Source organism: Rhinopithecus roxellana, chromosome 13 (genome assembly GCF_007565055.1).
Source record: "Rhinopithecus roxellana isolate Shanxi Qingling chromosome 13, ASM756505v1, whole genome shotgun sequence".
Lineage (NCBI taxonomy): Eukaryota > Metazoa > Chordata > Mammalia > Primates > Cercopithecidae > Rhinopithecus > Rhinopithecus roxellana.
Genome location: NC_044561.1, coordinates 92,922,918 through 92,946,004, shown reverse-complemented (window position 1 = coordinate 92,946,004; position 23,087 = coordinate 92,922,918). Strand labels below are relative to the sequence as shown.

At 40.4% G+C, this 23,087-nt stretch overlaps 1 protein-coding gene across 4 annotated transcripts in view; it reads left to right on the top strand.

Annotated features, from left to right (window-relative positions):
* Positions 1-23,087, top strand: part of SLX4IP (SLX4 interacting protein) — a 204,467-nt gene that overhangs the window by 135,440 nt on the left and 45,940 nt on the right. For all 4 annotated transcript variants that reach the window (XM_010355268.2, XM_030914527.1, XM_030914528.1 and 1 more), the window contains one exon: positions 1,983-2,103. In XM_010355268.2, the coding sequence (XP_010353570.1) occupies positions 1,983-2,103 (121 nt within the window). The remainder of the gene's footprint in view (positions 1-1,982; positions 2,104-23,087) is intronic.

Below are 23,087 nucleotides of genomic sequence, written 5' to 3'. Positions count from 1 at the left end.
TCTCTTGCGCACTGATTTTAACTTGTTCTTCTTGTCTGCCCCTCAAAGGTAGCTGAGAAGTTTTCTTTTCTCGCATTGTTGTGGTTCTGAAGAGAAAGCTTCGCTAAGTGTGGTGTGGTCAGTTACTGGTGTCTGTCACACTGCACTTGGTCTACCTTCCATTCGTCAAACTGACTCACGGAAGGAAAGCCCCATAGCTAGAGGGAGAAAATTTGTGCGTATGAGCCTTTGCTTTATTTTTGTCATACTATTTTTAGTTTTAGCCTTATAGGGCATTTATGGCCAAATTTTAGCAATCCTTGTTTCCATGTATGTCTTTCACATATTTTCTAGTGCAGTCATAGTTGAACTCTGCATGTGAAGCAAAATTCTTTAATTGTTTAAAAAAAAAAAAAAAACCTATGAGGCGGCAAGGCTGCCTTTTTGTTGTGTGAACAATGCCGAAACACTCAACTGTAAAGGGATATCTCTGTATTCCATGAGGCACTGCATCTTTGGGCTGCAACATGAAAAGCAGGAGAGAGGAAACCAGTGTTTGTGTTTTATCTAGAAACTCACACTCATGAGTTAAATCAAGGGTTTTCTGTACTGTTTGAGGGATATAAGTGTTAGTAATAAAGGAAAAGTTTTGCTATCATTGCTCCTCAGAACAGCTAAAAATTTTGTTGTTTTAATTTGTGAAGATTCTAAGAGCTGAGATGACATTGCAAGAAACCAGCAAAACAGGTTTGAGGTGACCTGGGCAACTCTGAGTTTGCTGCAGTCTTTGGGAATTAAACAGGAATCATCAGTCCTTATACATCAGTTCTTAATTTAAATTAAGAAATTTAGATTTGTATGTTATTTTACTCTCTTTTTCTACATTAGGTTACAATTTCCTGTTAGTGCAGGAAACAACTTCAAAGAGTATCTTCCCATTGTGTGGTTGGGCTTAAATTTTTGTTTACCTTTGCCATAAATAACACCAAAACAATAAAACAATTATATTTATAAGTCATAAAACAATTGACATATCCAGAAACTTACTAGTGATAAGGAATACTGAAATTGAATTAAAACCATGTGTTTCTGTTGCCTAATAAGTGTTCATCTACTTTAGAGAAATTACATTATTTTCACTGTTAATACATGAGTGTAGTGCATTTTTACAAAAACAAACTGGCATATACAGTATCATCAGGAGCGTAGAAGAAAATAGGATTAGTGATTTCCAGTTCTCTGCTTAACTCACTGCTTAACAGTTTCCTTCTTCAGTAGATTTGTAAACTCAAGACCAGAAACTAATGAATGATGGTGTTTAGATTTTAAAAAATGTTTAGACCAAGTTTGAAAAATGGGACAGTTTATATAAAAATTACTGTTTCTGACTCCTTTTGAACAAAGATCTAACAACACTGTGCCTGTAAACATGAAACAGTCCCCTGAAACCATGGGGGGCTGCTTGCTGTTGACTGGGCTGTGGTGTGGGTTCCCCATGCCGTTGCACCAGCAGTGGATGCATATGCCCTTACTCCTGGCCCCGTCCCCGTCTACAGTCCCCTGGCTGGCTACACTGGGTGTTTCCCTGGGGCCCTGATGCCAGCCAGTGTTGGCTCTTCTTGACTTATTTCTTCTATTTGTCACAGTAGAACTGATTGATACTTATATGAAAGCATTCTTTACCACACTTACTACCTCCTTACCCTGATGTTTACATTGAAGTGTTTTTATCTTTCTTTTAGAAATATGAAACTGAGGCAGAAAGAAATGAAATGACTTTCCCAGATCACACAATGAGCCAACATCATGGTTTCGAGCAAACTTCAGTAGCAAATTTAAATTTGTGATGTTGTTCATGAGCACACATGACATTCCTTTCAACATTCATAGCTAAATTAAAAAGCAAACAAAATGAAATGTTCATTGTTGACTTTTTAATAGATATCAGGTTAACTTTTTTGCATTAAATTCTAAGGTTATATCTAATTTTTTATTTGCTTTAGGAAGTCTGTTTACTGTTAAAAGAAACCATTGATTCAAGAGTTCAGGAGTACTTGGAAGTTCGCAAACAGCACAGGCCATCAAATGCAGAATTCACAAGATCCAGTCCCTTGTCCTTAAAAGGTAGGCACAGAGCACTTTGATTTTGGACAAAAAATAAATAGAATTTCTGCTCTGTAGAGATGGCAATTATGTTTGACTCTGACTGTCATGTTAGTATTGTGATACATTTTAAAAATATGTCCTAATGAAGATACTTTGTTTGGGTAAAGAAAATTAACCAAAGAGTCCTCAGAACTTTTAATGATAGCAAAATGTATAAAAATAGCAAATAAAACATTACTAAGGAAACTGTAAATTCTTTAAAGGATTGTTTTTTATTTTTAAGTTTTTTTTATTTTTAGTAGACGTAATAATTATACATTTTTATAGGATACAGAGTGATAGTTTGATACAGGTATACAACGTGTAATTTTCAAATTAAAGTAATTAGCATATCTATCACCTGAACATTTATCATTTCTTTGTTGCAAGCATTTAAAATCCTCACTTCTGTTTTTTTTTAAATATACAATAAATTAATGTTAACCATATTTACCCTATAGTGCTATAGAACACTAGAACTTACTCTAGTAGTAATCTTATATACTTTAACTAACCTCTTCCTATCCTTCCCTTCCCCATCCTTCCTAGTCTTCTAATACCCACAACTCTCTCCAATTGTATGAGCTCAATTTTTTTTTTTTTTTTTTTGAGGCGGAGTCTCGCTCTGTCGCCCAGGCTGGAGTGCAGTGACGCAATCTCGGCTCACTGCAAGCTCCGCCTCCCGGGTTCACGCCATTCTCCTGCCTCAGCCTCCTGAGTAGCTGGGACTACAGGCGCCCGCCACCTCGCCCGGCTAATTTTTTGTATTTTTAATAGAGATGGGGTTTCATCGTGGTCTCGATCTCCTGACCTTGTGATTCGCCCGCCTCAAGCTTCTACATATGAGTGAGAACATGTGATATTTATTTTCTTATTTTCTGATTACATCATCAAATTTTAGTATGTCTATTTATCTCCTTTTTTCTCTTTTTCTTTTTTTTTTTTTTTTTTTGGTTACAATAGTAAGTTCTTAAGTGGTGATTTGTGAGATTTTGGTGCACCCATCACCCAAGCAGTATACACTAAACCTGATTTGTAGTCTTTTATTCCTCACTCCCTTCCCACCCTTTCCCTCCGAGTCCCCAGTCTATTGTGCCATTCTTATGCCTTTGTATCCTCATAGTTTAGCTCCCACTTATGAGTTTAGCTTTCCATTCCTGAGTTACTTCACTTAGAAAAATAGTTTCCAGTCGCATCCAGGTTGCTGAGAATGCCATTAATTCATTCCTTTTTATGGCTGAATGGTGTTCCATTGTGTGTGTGCCTGACTTACTTCACTTAATTTCCTTTGGGCTCATCCATGTTGCTATTGAAACAGGAACAGATACCTTATTCCCCACACAGGGTGTGTGATGGGGGTGTGGCTCGCTTCATCAGTGCCCTGCAGCTCAAACCCTCAGGGGAATATACAGAACGGGCAGTTCATAGGGAGCATGGACTCCAACCCTACAGCAGCAGCAGCATCTAGCGTTGTGTGTGTTTACATGTCCTGAAGCCCCAGTGGGCGTATGTTACAATGTGCTTTTTCAGTTTAGCCGTCTTAATCAGCTCAGTTAGGCCCGCTGCCTCATCTCAAGGACAGAGGGCTTTCTGTATCCCAGGTTCTTGCCTTGGTGTACCGGAAATACTGGATCACACGTGGGCTTAGAGAATGGGTGCAAGGTTTTATTGAGTGGAGGTAGCTCTCAGCCAGGTAAATGGAGAGGCCAGAAGGGGGATCGAGTGGGAAGGTGGTCTTCCCCTGGAGCTGGGCCTCCCAGCTGCCGGACTCTCTGACTGCCCCTGGCAAAATTTCTCGTTATCCCACTGTCAATGGCCTGCTGGAGTCTGCTGGTGCCTGTCGGAACAACTTCTTCCGTTCCTCTGCTCCTGTTGACGTCCAGCCGCCTGTGTGTGTGCCTGCTAGGGTCTCAGGGGTTTTATAGGCACAAGATGGGGGGTGTGGCTGGCCAGGGTGGTCTGGGAACATGCAACATTTGGGCGTGAAAACAGGAGTGCCTGTCCTCACCTAGGTCTGTGGGCACAGGCCCAAGGGCGGAGCCCTCACCAGGGACCCTACCCTTCTCTCCCCAGCACTTCCTTGCCCCCTCCCATATCACCATGAATGACAGATTTTATTCTTTTTTTTTTTTTTTTTGTACATATTGCTGAATAGGATTCCATTGTGTATACATACAGCACATTTTCTTTATCCATTCATCTGGTGATGAACATTTAGACTGATTCCATATCTTAGCTATTGTGAGTAGCACTGCAGTAAACAAAGGGGTAGAGATCTCTTCAATATACTGATTTTCTTCTTTTGTTAACATACCTAGTAGGGAGATTGGTGGGATCATATGGTAATTCTATTTGTAGGTTTTTGAGGAACCTCCAAATTGTTCTCCATAATGGTTGTACTAATTTAAATTTCCATGAACCATGTATATGAGTTCCTTTTTCTTCACATCCTTGCCACCACTTGTTAGTTTTTGTCTTTTTGATAATAGCCATCCTAACTGTGGTGAGATATCTCATTGTGGTTTTGATTTGCATTTCCCTGATTATTAATAATGTTAAGCAGTGTTTCATATACTTGTTGGCCATGTGTATGTCTTCTTTTGAGAAATATTCAAATCCTTTGCACATTTTAAAATCAGATTCACTTTTTTGCTATTGAGTTATTTGAATTTTTTGTGTATTATGGACATTAGTCCTTTGTCAGATTAATAGTTTGCAAATATTGTCTCCCATTCTACAAGTTGTCTCTTCACTCTGTTGATTGTTTCCTTTGCTGTATGGAAGATTTTTAGTTTGATATAGTCCCATTTTTCTATTTTTGTTTTTATTGCTTGTGCTTTTGAAGTCTTACTCATAAAATCCTTGCCTAGACCAATGTCTTGAAGAGTTTTCCTTGGGTTTTCTTCTAGTAGTTTTTTAGTTTTTGGTCTTACATTCAAGTGTTTAATTCATTTTGAGTTGATTTTTGTATCCAGTGAGAGATAGGGGCCCAGTTTCATTCTTCTGCATATGGATATCCAGTTTTCCCAGCAGCATTTATTAAAGAAAGTGTCCTTTCCCCTAATATGGTTCTCAGCACCTTTGTTAAAAATCAGTTGGCTCTAAAAAAGTGAACTTATTTCTGGGTTCTCTATTCTGTTCCATTGGTCTATGTGTCTATTTTTATAACCATACCATGCTGTTGTGGTTACTATAGCTTTATATTATATTTTGAAATCAGGTAATGTGATGCTTCCAGCTTTGTTCTATTGCTCACAATTGCTTTGGCTATTTGGGTCTTTTGTGGTTCCATACAAATTTTAGTGTTATTTTCTTCTATTTCTGTGAAGAATGCCATTGGTATTTTGGTAGGGATTGGTTAATACATGCTTAGACTCTCACTAAACTGTCAGTTTCTAAAAGGTATGAGCATTGTTGACCCAACTTGACCACAAGATTGCTTTTCACAGATGACAGAGGTTCATTGTGTTCTAGGCTGTGTAGATCTAGATACCTGCAGGGACAAGAGGGACACACCATGGTATACCACCATCTTACATTGTTTATTAACAGCATCACTAAAAACGGAAATTGATTCATGCTTTTACTTTGTCATCAGTGCCAAAAACATCTCTGTATACATTTATCTGACTGCCTGTTTTCAGCTGATCCTATAGTCTTCTAAGCCTGTTTCAAAACCAGGTTCAAAACCACTAACCAAAAAGCCATGCCTGTTTCCTCCTCAGTCTTCAGTTCTATGTCTCATGTTCCCTGAAAATAGAGTTGTTGTTTCTGTGTAGGTAGTTTGGATGAATGTGGATTGTTTATGCTTTTGTGTATATTGGATATCTTCTCTCATTTGTGTGAGTTCCTTACCTTTTTTTCCATTTCCAGATCCGTATAATGGAATATGCCTCAGCAGGGGTATATATACTTAGTATACAACCCTGGATAAGCGGAACTCTCTAGGCTGGTGACTTTGCTCATTGCTATAATAATAGTCATATTTTATACTTTGAGATTTCTTTGTAAACAATTTGCATAAATGACTTGGAGGCTGTTTTTCCAATTATATAATACAAAGGAGTATGAAAATTATTCACAAACTTGGTCAAAGAACAGCATAGTACAGACATTGCCAATACCCTCATTATTTTTAACAGTTACCTGAAAATCTATTTCAGTAGATTCAGTAAAAATTATTGTAAGGCTTTTCAAAGACTTGACTGTCAATTCCCATCAATCCTACCTCACTAATATTTTTCCTCTTAACCTTGCCCATATTGAGTATTACCAATGTTTTTAATTTTTGCCAGACTGACAGGCCAAAAGTCAAAAAATGAGATACTGTGCTTTTCGGTTTTTATTTATCTGTGTTATAGTTTAGATTTGTGGTTTTTGCCTTTTCCCTCTTAATTGTTTTTTTCCTTTTGTCACTCCCTTGGTCAAGGCCCATTTTGATCAGCTCTTAAATTAATGCCACAGCCTGTGATTTTCCTCTTAATTCATCCACACCTCTGCTGCCAGGGTGGCCTTTTGAAGGCAAAAATGTGATAGCTCCTAGCTTGAAACCCTTTGTGGTCAGGAACCTTAGTTGCCTGACATTCTTTATTTCACTTATTCTCTGCTTGAGACTAGCCAGAGTGGGTCTGGCTCTTAAGCAGAGAAGAAGTTGATTAAAGATATTAGATAGCTCACAGGATCTCGGGGAGTGCCAGAGAGCCCTGTTGTGAAGCTACACAAAACAGCCTCAGCCATGAGTCAGGGACAGCTTTGCGACGTGCTCCCTGTGATGCTTATGACCATATATCAGAAACTTTGCTGAGCATCATCCTCTGCCCCATCCTGCAGAGACTGACTGCCCAGCCTGTGGCCACAGCCTTGTGCTGTTTTTTCCCTTCTGAGTCCTCCACAAGGTAAACCTAGATTTAATGGCTGTCTCCTAGTTACAAGTGAGTCAGGGGAGGCAAAATGTTTTGCTTTTACCTTGGGAAATTGACACTTATAAGATGTGGAAAGTCATCAAAACATAGGATGATAGTCAACAATTTTGAGTGGGTGGACACAAGTTACAAATATCCACTAATAACTTTCCTCTTGGCTTCCTTCTTCCATGAGCTGCTATTCAGTAACAAGAAGCTATTGCCTAACAGTCTGACTTTCCCAACTACAAAGGAAATGTGCTCACCAAATATCCTCCAAAAGAGATGACCCCCCAGAGTCTCAAGTCCCAGCTCCAAGTCCAGGATTTCTAAGTGATGTTTACTCCCCTTCTAGTTCATTCCCGGTGCATATTTGTTAACTTTTCAACTAAGTAATGAAGTGAACTACTGCCTACAAACCTTAAATAAAATAGTAGGGAAACAGAAAGCCAAAAAAGTAACTGATATATAAATAAATACATGATACAGCAAAGAAGACAATGAGGTAGGTAGATGCTACCATTCTAACTTCTGTAACCGTGAAATAAGTAGTTGATGTTTGTATCTTACCTCCTCTATTTATTTTGTATTCCCTGTGTTCTTTGCCTGTAACTCATCTGATTAGCTTTATTTACCTTCATTCCCCCAGGATTTGAGCTGCCAGTGGTCTTGCCTTGATGAGATTGCCATTGTTTTAATTAACTTTTAGCACTGGGTATGTTTCACCAGGTAGAACTCATTACATTCTTTTTTTTTTTTTTTTTTTTTTTTTTTTTTTTTGTCTATATACTTCTCTCCCCACATTCATCTCATCATAAGCCAGCATTTCAGCTCCCCTTTGGCCTGTCTGTATAGTGCCATAAAGAGCCTCAAACAGTCACATGGTACTTTGAACGTTCAGCCCGATTCATTGTTATCATCTGTGTTACAATCATCCTTTCACTACGAAGGAAGCAGAGTCGTGGGGATGGAAAGTAAATGTTTGCTGAGGTGGTCACCTCCCTTTCCCAGTCCTTCATTCCAGGAACCATGTATCTGGCCAAGGTAGCACATATTGTTCTGCTGGTCGGAGCCTATATTGCATCCCTTAGGACCTTACTCCAGTTCTACAAGGCCCTGCCTCATAATTGCCATCACAACTGAGTTTTCAATAGACCTTTTTGCCATTGAGTAAGGCCAGCTGCAGTTGAGCTGTGCTTGATTGTTTGTAAGACCATTGAATTTTACAAGCCCACTGTCTTATTTTGTTTCCTGTAAAATGAGCTGCTTTGTCAGAATCGCAGTGCTGGTGATGGCAAATGAGGCCTTCCTGAAGTCTGTGGATGATGTGGCTGGCAGAAACATGGAAGGCATACAGGGCACATCCAAATCCAGAAGAAAGCTCCATTTTAGTGAAGATAAGGCATTGGCTCCTCTGTGATGAAAGAGGTCAAATATCATCTACCCACCATCACTGGCCCATCTCCCTATGAAATGAGAGTTGGTGGGAAGGCTCAGATTAATTGCTATTGCTGGCAAATTGGGCATTTCGCAGAGCTCAGTCTTGGTTAGGTTAAGTCTGTGTTGAGCCGTAGCAGAACATTCATCCATGCCTCCATGGCCACATTGCTTATGAGACCTTTGAGCAGGTACTTTGGCAGCTAGGGAAAGAGGCCAGCCAGCATCCATGGGGTAGGTCACCTTGTCTAACTCATTATAAAAACCTCTTCTGAATGGGGCTTGCTGTGGTATGAAGTATCCCCCAAAATTCACATATTGCAAATGATTCACATATTGGCAGAGCCTTCATAAATAGGTTAATGTTGTTTTAAAGGGCTTGATGGAGAGAGTTTGTCCCTTTTTGCCTTTCCTCCTCCTGCCATGTGAGGATACAGCATTCCTTCCCTCTGGAGGACTCGGTGTTCAAGGCACCATCTTGGAAACAGAGATCATACCCTCACCGAACCTGCTGGTGCCTTGATCTTGGACTTCCCATCCTCCACAGCTGTGGGAACGTAAATTTCTATTCTTTATTCTAGTTTGCGGTATTTTGTTTTAGCAACACAATAGACTAAGACAGGGCCCTTTGGAGAACTTTCACAAAATACATAAATATTCTCACACTCTATATAACTTTTCCCCAAATGTTTATGTCACCAGTTCTTGATGACCCTCTCTTCAAACTATTAACCACTGCCAGTGAATCAGTATATATTTGTTTCTCAGGCCATCTCTCCTTACAGACCACATAGACCCAAAATATACCACTCAGCAGTCTGCTCACTGGACAGATTTTTCTTTTCCACCCTGGGTGAGGTTATGTCGTTATATTCATTCACTTCTGGCTAATACCATCCCATTGGGCAGTGACACTGATTAGGCACAAATTTTTATCTAATGACTGGTGAGTGAAGCTATTACCTTTTCAGGACTCTCATATTGGTCAGAGAAACACGCAGACATACTCATTGATGTTTGTGCTTATTTCTTAGTAGTAAGGGGTACAAGGTGTAAAAACCTTGACTTTCCTTTTAGATGAACTTTTTCCTGTGCACCAGGCCGTTCGGAAACTGTATTTTGAAAGGCTTTATCTGTCACCATCTGACATGCCTGTGTCTTAGCATGACAGCCAGAATACATGCCACCTTGTGCTGTGTAAGTCCTGTCATAAATCCTTTGGTGTAGTAGACCAGAACAATGTCCTGCAAGATAGTGAGATAATGAAGGTCCCTGTAGACTCAGTAGTGTCACTGAAGCAGAATGTCAACAAAGCAATGAGGCAAAACAGTGAAGCTGCGTGACTTTCTCTGCCAGTAGACAGAAACCTGCTTCTGTGTTCGCTGTTCACTGGGATAGAAAAAAACAGATTTTGCCACCTCTGTAGTACTGATGCTAGGTGCTGTAGTGCTCCAGCTGAGAGACTGACTCTGGAAGAATCCCTGGCTATTTAAACTTATATTAACCTTCCATCATTCTTTAAGACTCCTCTGCATTCTGCTTAACCGAAGAGGAAAGTGAGGTAAGACCGTATGAAAGATGCTCATGGATGTTTCAGGTTTTTCATGGCGGCAGATCTCTTTGATCTTCTAGGGATTAATACTGATTTTAGTTTACAATTTTGGTGGGGTGGGAGAAATTCCAGAAACTTTCACCTAGCCCATAATTACCATAATAGTTCTCACTCCCTGAGACATGAATTCCAACTGTGGATTCTGTCAGTTGCAGAATAAACCTATCCCAAGGATACACTCAGCAAGTGGGATGACAACTGCAGATTTTTACAGACATGCTGTGCCCTTCGTGAGATGAATTTAAGCCACATTTCTAGATGTCACCCTCTGGTGGATCACAGCAGTAATCAGGAACCCAAGAATTACCTCGGAGCCAATGCCTAATCCTCCTCAAAAGTTCAGATATTTTCCTTTTTCCCTTGTGCAAATACCCTGGTAATCTCTGTTGATCCCACGTGAAAGATTTAAAGGATATGCTTGTAACTTTATTGAAGGGTCCTAACTTGAGGACTTCCTGGCTCTCCTTTCGAGGAGAAAATAAATCCATGAACTGACTCACATCTGGAGACTGGCCAGGAGGCTATGGCTCTCCTTTAAGGTGGCTCAAGTCAAGTCAGGTCCCTGTGCACCAAATCTAGATTTTTTTTTTTTTTCTTTTTTCTTTTTTTGAGACTGAGTTTCACTCTTGTCGCCCAGGCTGGAGTACAGTGGCGCAATCTCAGCTCACTGCAACCTCTGCCTCCCAGGTTCAACCAGTTCTCCTGCCTCAGCCTCCCAAGTAGCTGTAGTAGGTATGTGCCATCACACCCAGCTAATTTTTATATTTTTAGTAGAGATGGGGTTTCGCCATGTTGGCCAGGCTGGTGATCCACCCCCCTCGGCCTCCCAAAGTGCTAAGATTACAGGCGTGAGCCGCTATGCACAGCCCAGATCTAGATTTTTTTTTTCCTGTTCTACAGTGTATTGGTTTACTAGGGCTGCCATAACATACCACAGGCCAAGTGGCTTAACTAACAGAAATTTATTTGTTCTCAAAGTCTAAAGACTAGAAGTCTAAGGTCAAGGTTAGTTTCTTCTGAGGCCTCTCTCCTTGGCTTGTTAATGGCTGTCTCCTCCCTGTGTCTTCACATGAGTTTTCCTCTATAAATGCCTGTGTCTCTTCTTATCTAGAAGTCTGAGATCAAAGTATTGGCAAGTTAGTCTCTTCTGAGGTTTCTCTCCTTGGCTTGTCGATGGCTGTCTTCTCCCTTTGTCGTCACGTGATTTTCCACTATAAATGTCTTTGTCTCTTCTTATGAGGATGCCAGTTAGATTGGATTAGGGCCCACCCTGATGACTTCATTTTAATTTAATTAACCTCTTTAATAGACCTAATCTCCAAATACAGTCACATCCTGAGGTACTGGGATTTAGGACTTCAACATATGAATTTGGGCAGGGGGGTGCACAGCTCACCCTGTAGCATACAGTTTGAGTCTAAGTATGTTCTCTATCTTATTGGGAGTTATGGACATAATCAATTAACCAATAAGCCACAGACATCTCTGGGTTGAACCACTCTGAAAGGGTTCCGACCAGGGTCACCACTGGATCATGGCCCTCCAGTAGACCAAGTGACTTGCCCGACCATGTGCTTAAGTTGACTATAAATTTCTAGTCTCCCAGTTACCAAGTGCCCCACCTTTACTTTTGAGCATTGGTACTGTGCAGACATCATATCTGTTCTGGCTGTTAACTCTCTCTGCAACTAACTCTCACTCCCTGGAGGACACCCCTGACCCACAAGGTGGCTACCCACTCAGGAGTAGCCTTGGTAGCATATCTTTCTCATGTTGAGCCACACACCATTTTGCAAATAGTTCTGGGGAATGCAGGGGGATCACCTGGCACAGGCTGGTATTGTCACACAGATAGGCATGCAGACTTATCATGTACTCTCTAGGCATCATGTACCAAGGTGTGCTCCCATGTATCACACACACACACACACTTTTTTTTTTTTTTTGAGGCAGAGTCTTGCTTCATTGTCCAAGCTGGAGTGCAGTGGTACAATCTCAGCTCACTGCAACCTCCGCTTCCCAGGTTCAAGCGATTCTCCTGCCTCAGCCTCCCAAGTAGCTGGGATTACAGCTGTCTGCCGCCACGCCGGACTACTTTTATATTTTTAGTAGAAGCGGGTTTTCACCATGTTGGTCAGGCTTGTCTCGAACTCCTGAACTCAAGTGACTCACCCGCCTTGGCCTTCCAAAGTGCCGGGATTACAGACATGAACCACCGTGCCTAGCCCCATGCACACTTTTTTTTTTGGAGACAAGGTCTTGCTCTGTTACCCAGGCCAGAGTGCAGTGGAACGATCATGGCTCACAGCAGCCTCGACCACCTGGGATCAAGTGATTCTCCCACCTCAGCCTCCCGAATAGCTGGGACCACAAGTGCATATCACCATACCTGGCTATTTAAAAAAATTTTTTTGCAGAGATGGGGTCTCACTGTGTTGCCCAGGCTGGTCTGGAACTCTTGGGCTCAAGTGATCCTCCTGCCTCAGCCTCCCAAAGTGTTGGGATTACAGGCATGAGCCTCCACGCCTGTCCTGCATCACCCTTTTTTATTGGGCAAGCATAAAAGTGACCTTGTCGAGTTGGGGGTGGCAAACATTTGAGTCCCAGTTTCAGTCACCGAGCAGTCTGGCTGCTTAGGGGTATGCTCAGCAAGCCAGCTATGCAGGACCTGGAGGCTTTGGCAGTCTTCCAGCTAGACCTGCGATCGGCTGAGTTCAGGAGGAGCCTCTCTCCCCAGGGACTAGGAGTCATTATTCCCGGATGGCCTTGGCCAGCAAACCCAGGGAGTGCCCATGATCATTGATAAGCTTGTCACTCTCCCCTAACGCCATCCCCAGAGTGTGGTGCTCTCTCACCCTGGGCCTCTGCACACGCTGCTTCTGCTCCCCTGCTTGTGCCATCCTCATCCTCCAGCCTGTGCTCAGGTATCACTTCCTCCAAGGAGCCTTATCTGATTCTGTGTAACTTCTCTCTCAGGAGCACTTCCCTTCCTCTCTCCCTGCTCACCCTCTGGAGTAGTGGCACTCATTGTTCCGTTGCTTCCCTGCCTCACAAATAGACTTCAGTTTCATTGAGGACAGGAGTCTTGTCCTGTTCAGCACCCACTGCAGAGCATGTCAGAGCACAAGTGTTGGGAGAAATAAAGGAATTGTGACTACTCACAGGTTCCATTTTCTTTGCCAAGACTTTACAGCATGTTTCCATTGCAGCATCTCTTGCCCCTTGCACAAAACGCAGAGATGAAAGTGGCCTGTGAGTTACAAATTATTAAGTAGCTTTTCTCATCTGGTTTTCAGAAAGTCAAAACCACAACTTACCCCAGTGTAAGATTAGGCTGCAGTATCTTGTGACTCCAGGGACAAGAAATACCTTCCCTTCTAGTCCCACCCCACCCCGGGTCTTCATTAGTATTACTACCCTGCCCAGGTATATGTTACCGAGCGTCCACCCCTCGGATGCTGACTCTGGGTTAGATCTTCCACCTACCTATGGCAGATCCCTGAGACAGTCCTTTCTAGCCAGCCTTCTTAGCCCTTGTTTTAACCATTCCTAAGCTTTAGAACCCTTTCTCTACAGATGAGAGCCAGATTTGTAGTTCAAGTAACTTGCCCAAAGATCAGATATTAGCTAGGAAGTGTCAGAGGCCACATGAAAACTCCACTGTCTGGTACCAGGTTTGTGCTCATTGCTTTGGTATCCCTATTAAGGAGAGTATTGTATGTTTATGTGTTTAATACAGTTTTCCTCTAATCATAAAAACACATCTGTCTTTAACTAGGAGCAGTATTCTGCTTGAATTACCATGTGGGTATCTTGGTTTAAAGTTTATATTCTCTATTCTCTGATCACGAGATGGAAAGGGAGAAATAGACCCCCAAACACAGCTCATCTTCCAGCTGTAAGCACTTGCCTCAATGCATTTTGTCTAAATAGGGTTCAGGACATTTTTCTGTTTGTGGAACAGTAACAGTAAATTTTTTTACTGCCTATTATTCTATTCTGTATAACCTTTTCTTGCAGTTAACATCTAAGAAACCCAGTCCTTTGGAAAATGCCATAAAATAAATTAAATTTTCCTGGGTACTGTGGTTTCTGTCTGCAGTGGCCTGCTTTTTGGCATTTCTTCTAAGCTGAATGCTCCTCTAAAATCTTAGCTTACATCTGCAGCCAAAGTACCTAGCCTTCTGCTCACCCTTCTGTGGCATCCGAGGTGTCTTTGGTGAACGTTCAAGGCCGAATTACCAAGGTGTTCTCTCTCTTCGTCAACACTCACTTCCCAAGCAGCATTCTGTGGTAGGGCACATTACCACCACGTTAGGGAATCAGTGTATGTTCACACGACAAGAGGCGAAAAAGAAAAAGACAAGAATTGCCAAAACAAGCAAGTTTTTCCTATTCTTTCCTCTGTCTGAGAAATGTTCCTCAACTTTCCCCAACACCCGGTGCGTGATACCTGCCAAAAAAAGCTTTCTCCTTGCTCTTCAGACACAAGCTCATTGTGAGCCATTCTCCCCGGCGTCCCCGCGAGTGCAAATTTGTGTATGTGGTGTTTTGTTTTGTATTTGTTTTCCCAGTCCTTTGAAAACAGGGCCTTTTCCTATTAAAAATAAATTTCAGAAGTGAAATACTTTTTCCCTTTTGAGAGCCCAGCCCTCCTCCATACAAACCTTCGTGCATTTTCAGAGGACAATGAAAACTTGCTCTAAAACACCATCCATAGACTTCCCTTTGGTCAGTGTTTTTCTCACGCATTAACAACAAAATAACAAGTACTGTACATCCAACCACTGTGATCCCTAAATAAACATAGGCCCTTGACAAGTAATTCTATTTTTAAGAGTCATTTTTTATGCAAGTCAGTTATTACAATGGGCAGTTAGAATGTGCTCCTATTGTGCACACCCGTGCACAATAGGAATGGAACTGTACCTCAGTCACAGAGCAAGCTAGGTAGTTCTCTGACTTCCACAGCAGACGTGAAGGAGGACTAAGAGGGGAAGAAATACTCACTCATGTGGTTTTAGAAACAGTAAAACTGCACAGCACATTTTCAGTTATCTGCTGTTCTATTAAATATTTTTACTGTTTAGACATTGTTTTTTTTCTATTCACAGCCCTTTACAAATAGAAGTGGATTTCCCTAGTTCTCTCATAAAGCACTGTGGAAACGTGTTTTCTTTTTACACATGTTTAAATAGCTTTGGTTATTATTTACATTTCTTCCCATAATGTACTCAATCAAAACATATTATAGGCTTTTATCCACACATGTAAAGCTTAAAAGGGCAATAATGAGAAAGCAAATGCCTATAAGTTGTCTGGCGAATGTGCTACAATTTCAACAAAGATTATTTTTTCAGGAATGGGTAATTTGTAAAACTTGAAGTTTTTTACTTTTTACCAAAAGTGTGCTGAAGCACCAATGACAACACACAATTCTATGCCTTCTCAAAAACTGGGGAAACTTCTCTAACCACTTATTACAGTAAATGGAAAGTAAACAAAATCTCTAAACTTTTAAGGGTAATGTTTCCACTTGCTATCATCACCTGTTATGGACATTGCCAGATTTGCCATGACTGATCCTTTGTCTACTTTTAAATTTTACAAGACATTAAAATTCAAAAAAACTTGATGTACAAGTCTTCCAGAAAGGTTAGAATTCTTTTGACCAGAGGCTGTCAAACTTCAATTTGAACCATTACAAGACCTTTCCCATGTAAGTATAAACCTTTTTAGAATGATCCTGTTGGCCTGCTGTGAACATACTTCTTCTTTCTCTCCCACTTCACCCATCTGAACCCACTACCCCACACATCAGAAAGACAATTTTTCCATCATAAAACAAAGTTCATATTGCCTTTGTTCTGCTTCAAATTACAATGCCAGTTCTGATGGAGCTTTCATGGTGACACAACCCCAGTATTACTTTTTATCTGCTTGGGCTTGTTCACATTTACAACCAGACTTTCTGCATATCTGGGAACTGGAAAGGTCACAGCTGCTCTACCAAATACCCCAAGACTCTTGGATTCTAGAAAGATCCCTGTTATCAAATGCTGCTTTGCAAGACTTTTTTTTTTTTTTTTTTTTTTTTCTGAGACAGAGTTTCACTCTTGTTGCCTAGGCTGGAGTGGTGCAATCTCAGCTCACTGCAACCACTGCCTCCTTGGTTCAAGTGATTCTCCTGCCTCACCCTCTCAGGTAGCTGGGATTACATGCGTGTGCCACCACGCCCAGCTAATTTTTGTATTTTTAGTAGAGACGGGGTTTCGCCATGTTGGCCAGGCTGGTCTCGAACTCCTGACCTCAGGTGATTCACCCGCCTTGGCCTCCAAAAGTGCTGGAATTACAGGCATGAGCCACCATGCCCGACCGCAAGACTTTTTTTTTAACGAGTTGTCCCAGTTAGCTGAGAGCCCTGCCTTCTCATTAGCTCCATGAAGACTGATGACTTATTACTACATATTCCAACGACAGGTCCCCACTGGGGTCAGGTAGAACTGGTTGGCACCACTGCCCTGCTAGGAGCAGGAGGAAAAGTAATAGGAAGGAAAATCACTTGCCCTTAAATTGATGTTGGGTGACATTAAAAACCTTTCTTTGATGATCTGTTTGGTCACAGTATTATTGATGATGACAACTGGATGGGAGGTCTACAGTTCCATTTTACCCAGCAGAGGAGAACAGTCCTGACTCAGTGAAAGTCATTTTTTCCAGCATGTTGAGAACATAGTACCTGGGGCACTGGTTTTATATTGTCTGAACGGTTTAGCTGCCACATAGCATTGGGTATGTATATATTGGGGTGAGGGCTGGGGCATACAGGGAGACAGTGAGACCCCTACAAGGCTATACTTTCTTTTGACACATTCCAGGTGAAGTCTTAGAAGGCAGCAACTCCTCCTGTGTTTGACAGACACTAATAATAAGGAAAGCTCTTGCTACTCCCCACCCCCCAATATAATAGTGGCCATTTCTCATAGGAGTAACATACATATTTTTAATATGTAGGATGACAAGGTATCGTGAGAACTATTTACCTTAGCATGTACTGTTTGTTTCTCAAGAATTTCTCAAGAATTTCAGGTCCATTACACCTTAGCAATAAAAAAGCCTTCTCTTATCTAGAAAGTACTTGTAGCATTCACCAGCTTGTCTGTTCCCTTTAATTTTTTTTTTTTTTCCTTTGGCCAGGACTTCCCATCATAATGCCCACATTTTCAAATTTCTAGTAATTGAGTTTCACATTCCTAATATTAACACCCATAAGGAAGCTTGAAAGAGAAAATAGATACTAGTTATCTTACAGACTAGATATCAGTAAGAGCCCTTTGATTTTGAAGTGTATGAAGGATGAGTGTAGAGGCCTTGTTTGGGATAGTACACTGTGGTCTAACACATTGGGACTGTGATTTGCTACCTGAATATCTTGGAAATTTGAGGGATTCTAACCCAAGTGATGATGAAAAACGAGAGAGCTTTCATTTTCAAATTCCCTAACATGACACCCTAATTATTCTAATTATTTAGAATAAAAGTGGATAACCTAAAACTGTGAAGTTTTATGGTTACTAAATATTTTAGTTAACCTCTTCAGTTGTTCATAATCAGAAGAATTTTATATTCATTATAATAACTTCTATAAACTGGGCAGGGGCATTGACTCCCTTTCATACAATAGACATTTATACTGTCTGTAAGTGAACTTGCCACAGATTCAGAGTGAGGTGCTTACTTGTGAAGCATTAAGACTCCCTGGGCTGTTCCCAGGGAGTTGAGTAGAGGCATGGTGAAGAACTGTTCAGGTACACCTAATTGTATAGCTTGTTTATATTTGTTTTTCTACCACAGTGCTCTTATGACTTAGAGCATAAACTCCAATCAGATTCACATTTATTCTAATTATTTGATCATGAACCACATAACCTAATGGGAAACTTGGCCCGATCTATTCTGTGAAATGTCTTGAGAAAATTATCCATGCCTACATTAAGCAAAAACAAAACTAACTCCACATGATCTCACGCATAAAAAATGAATGCCTGGAAAAGATGCTAGTTTTAAGTTTTAGACCAAGATTGCATTTCAGTTCTGGGTCATAGATTAATGTATGTGTCCAAGTAAATGTGTATATTTGTGTGTTTGTGTGTGTGTATTTAATGAATGGGTAAGTATATACCCACAAATATAAGGTGCTGCTAAAGAAAACAAAAGTTACAAGGCCTGAAAGGGGACACCAAAAATATGATTTCCTTACAAATATTTTCAGGAATTTTACTTAATTGCAACCAGAAGTCTGACCTGGAAGTATAGAGTTTTGACCCCCCTAGCTGTCTGGTTTCCTATTTGTGGTGTTTTTTTTCTCCCTCAACTGTGAGAAAATATATTTTACATGGTTTTAACCCTGTGTATTCTTATAAACACTGAAGTAGAAAGTATTCCCCTGGGGGAAAGAAATTCTCATTATTTACAAGAATGATTTGTAAAAGCTTTGCTTAAATAGAAACTATTTTTTAAAAACTTAACAAATCCTTATTAGATATATTTGAAAATAAAACAACTTCTTGGTTGCCCTTCAAGGTAGTGTGAACTTCTAGAGGACCGAGATTTTTGTATTGTTTAAGTTTACCCTTATTTTAGTAAAATACTGGTGTTTCATAACAAGAGTGTACGGGCTTTATAAATAATGCCCTTGTGGTGAGGCTTTTTCATGCTTTCCCCCCTTCATTTTTAGCGTATTCAATCTTTTTTTCCTCTAGCTTTTTATAAAAGGGAAAATTAGGCTGAGTAAACTTAGGATGGCTGTAGTAGTATACAGTATTCTAATCAACTAAAAAATAACAATAAGGCCTGGCGCGATGGCTCACCCCTTTAATCCCAACACTTTGGAGACCAAGACAGGAGGACTGCTTGAGATCAGGAGTTCAAGATCCATCTGGGCAACATAGCAAGGTTCTGTCTCTACAAAAAAACATAAAAATAAATTAGTCAGGTGTGGCAGCACATGCCTCTAGTCCCAGCTGCTCAGGAGACTGAGGCAGGAGAATGGCTTGAGTCCAGTAATTCGAGGCTGCCATGATTTATGATCATACCACTGTGCTCCAGCCAAGGCAACGGAGAAAGACCCTGTCTCTTTAATGATAATAATAAATGAATGAATGACAACAATGAAACTTAATTAGAATGACTGTAGGGCCAGGAAGCCTACTATTGGAAAATTGTAGAATTCACCATCAAATACTCATAGATTCATTTGCTGAATCAGTCAAATGATGAGAAAGATTGTTTCTGTATTTCCATTGTAGCCTCTTGTTGTTTACCAGCGTGGTGGAGTAATTACATATCTCATTTTTTAAATCTCAGACATTTTCACTTACAGGAAAGCCTCATTCTTCCTATTTAGTTGAGAGATTTAAAAATGAGGAACATAGTTGTCAACAATCCCTTTAGCTGAAGAATGCTTCTCATTTTTTTATGACAGCTTTATTGAGATATAATTCATATACAATTCACCTGTTTATACTGTTCAGTGGTTTTTATGTATTCAGAGTTGTGTAACCATCACCAGAATCAATTTGAGAACACTTTCATCACTCCAAAAGAAACCCTTTACCCATTAGCAGTTACTCTCCATTTTCCACAATACCCCAGCCACAGACAACCAACCACCAGCTTACTTTCTTTCTCTATGGATTTGCCTGTTCTGGACATTTCATATAAATAGAATCATACACTATGTGGTTCCCTATAACTGGCTTCTTTCACTCAGCATAATGTTTTCAAGGTTCATTCATTTTATAGCACATATCAGTAGTACTTTATTTCATTTTATTACAAATAATGTTCCATGGTATGGATATACCACATTTTGTCCATTCATCAATTGATGGACATTTGGGTTGTTAACTACATTTGGCTATGATGAATAATGCTACTGTGGGTATTCGTGTACAGGTTTTTGAGTGGACATGTGTTTTTATTTCTCATGGATATATACCTATGAATGGAATTTCTGGGTCATTTTGTACCTGTATGTTTAACATATTGACGAACTTCCAGACTGTTTTCCAAGTAGCTGCAGCATTTTCTGTTCCTGCCAGCAGTGTATGAGGGTTCTGTTTTCTCCACATCCTTAGCTACACCTGTTTTGTCTTTTTGACTATAGCTCTCCTGTGTGTATGAAGTATTAATCTCATTGTGGTTTTGATTTCCATTTCCCTGATGGCTAATGATGTTGCCATCTATTCAAGTACTTATTAGTCATTTGTATATCTTCTGTGGATAAATGTTTGTTCAGGATTTGAACCCATTTTTTGATTAGGTTATTAGTCTTTTTATTGAGTTATGGGGGTTCTTTTAAACATTCTAGATATAAGTCCCTTATCCGTTATATGATTTATAACATTTTCCTTCTCTTCTGTGGATTTTCTTTTCATTTTCTTGATGATGGCCTTTGAAACATAAAAGTTTTTAATTTTAATGATATCCAATTCATCTATTTTGTTGTTGTTGTGCTTTTGATATCATATCTAAGAAACCATTGCCCTATCCGAGGTAATAAAAATGTACATCTATTTTTTAAGGAATTTTATGGTTTTAGCTCTTACATTCAGGTCTTTGATCCACTTTGAGTTAATTTCATATATGACATGAGTTATGGGTCCAACTTTATTCTTTTCCATGTGGATATCCAATTGTCCAAGTACCTTTTGTTGAAAAGACTATTCTATCCTCATTTAATTTTCTTGGCACCTTTGTTGAATATCAGTTGACAGTAAATGTGAGTGTTTATTTCTGGACTCTCAATTCTGTTTCTTTTTTTTTTTTTTCTTTTTTTTTTTCTTTTTTGAGACAGAGTCTTGCTCTGTCGCCCAGGCTGGAGTGCGGTGGTGTGATCTCGGCTCACTGCAACCTCCACCTCCCAGGTTCAAGCGATTCTCCCACCTCAGCCTCCTGAGTAGCTGGGATTACAGGCATGTGCCACCATGCCCAGCTAATTTTTGTACTTTTAGTGGAGATGGGGTTTCACCATGTTGGCCAGCCTGGTCTCGAACTCCTGACCTCATGTGATCTGCCCGCCTCGACCTCCCAAAGTGTTGGGATTACAGGCATGAGCCACCATGCCCAGCCTCAAGTCTGTTTCTACATGTTTTTCCATATGCCAATACTGCACTGTCTTGATTACTGTAGCTTTGTAGTAAATTTGAAATTGTCTTCCCATTCTTTTAATGGAACTATTTTTTTTTTTTTTATTTCCCAGCAGGGTCAAAGCTGGCATTTACTGGTTAGGATCAATAATCTGTTTTAACCTAGCCAGTGCAAACATGATTTTAAATTATTATAAATATCTAAATTTTAATGAATTAATAAAGTACCATTGATTTTGCCAGTGGTCTTCTCTAAAGATTTAGATTAAATTAAATCTTTCACAAATTTCTTGACTTTAATTGTTCTATTTTAACCAAATCAATGAAGAGAAAAATGATCCTCATTATAGTCCAGGTCTTCATAGGCAGAAAAACCATAGTGAGTTCCCAGTATTCGCAGGGTGTGACTGAAGGCACTCATGGGTCTTTAATTCTCATTCAGAATCCTTTCCCTCAGGTTTTAAAGTTGATGCCAGGTTAAAATCTAACCTCCTTTGCTCACCCTTCCAGGCTTGTCCCCCATCTCCATTATTCTATGCATTCTGAACTCTAGGCCTCAGCCTACCCTCCCAGGGTTCCCAGGAGCCAACAGAACTTGTCTGTGTTTTTGCACAGATATGAATGCAGTGCCCTCTGCTTCTCAGTCCCAGCAGAATGCTCTTCATGCTTTAATCCTCTGCTTGAATGTTTCCCATCCTTGGGGATCTCCCTCCTCCCAATTTGGTTTGTTACTCCACTCTGTTTAGTTAGACTTGCCCTTTTTTGTTTGTTTGTTTGTTTTTTACAGTGCAGTTGCCTATGCATACCTTTGTTGTAGTAGCATTTACAATGTAACCATCCTACCTTTAACTCCTCTGTCTCTCCCTCTGCCCTCAGTTGAGTCCTTCAGAAGCAGAGCATTTTTGTTGGCACCCCTAGGACCTCACATAGTCCTTATATGTGGTAGGTGTGCAAGTGGCATGAGTTGGATGGTTCTGGTTTGATTATTACTGTTTGAGAGGCACCTGGTTTTTGACAGAATGAAAAAAGCATGACCATTTCCTGTTCATACTGGCTCCTAGGACTCCTCTACTGAAATCATTTTCAAGATTAAGAAAGTAAAATCTCTTCTTAGTGGAATGCCTCACATATACAGAAATGTATACTCCAATTTGCTGCCAAACTGCTAACTCAGTAATAGCTCACCATGAATGTGATATTTGATAGAAATGATTGACATATAATTCCGGACAAACGTGTACAGCCCAGATTTGTTTAACAACGTTGGCCTTAATGCCATTTCTAAGGAATCTTTTTTTTCTGAGCCCCAAAAAAGTCTTTTTCCAGAAATGCTGTTTTGAGGAGACTGCTGAGAAACAGTGAGACTTGCTCTAATGCATGAAGAAGGGGTTTGAATGATGCAAATAAGCAGAGTAGCAGTATGTCCAGAAGTGGTAAAAAGCTGCTGGTGGTAGAAAGCTGAAGTGGTAGAAAGCTGCTGGTGGTAGAAAGCAGCAGCAGCCTGGGGAGACCATGGGGCAAGATGGAGCGACATGGAGCTGATGGCAGGGGGTGTGGGTAGGGCTGGTATTGAGAAAACCCTGAAAAGTAGTGATATTTGACTTCATGCAGAACCTTAGAGATGAGAGTTGGTGGGAGACATTTGCCACTGAGAAAAGATGAAGACAAACCTAGCAAACCAGTGAAATGCACAAGTCCAGGAAGAAAAGAGAGAGACAGAACATGCCTGAGTTTGAACAAGATGTAGTGTATTCTTATCCTTGAGTGTGTGGATATTGCTTTATAACTCAGAGCTTTCTCCAGGATCCTCTTTCAGAGACCCCAAAGCACTGTAAAGTATCAAGTATTTGCAAATGCCAGGCG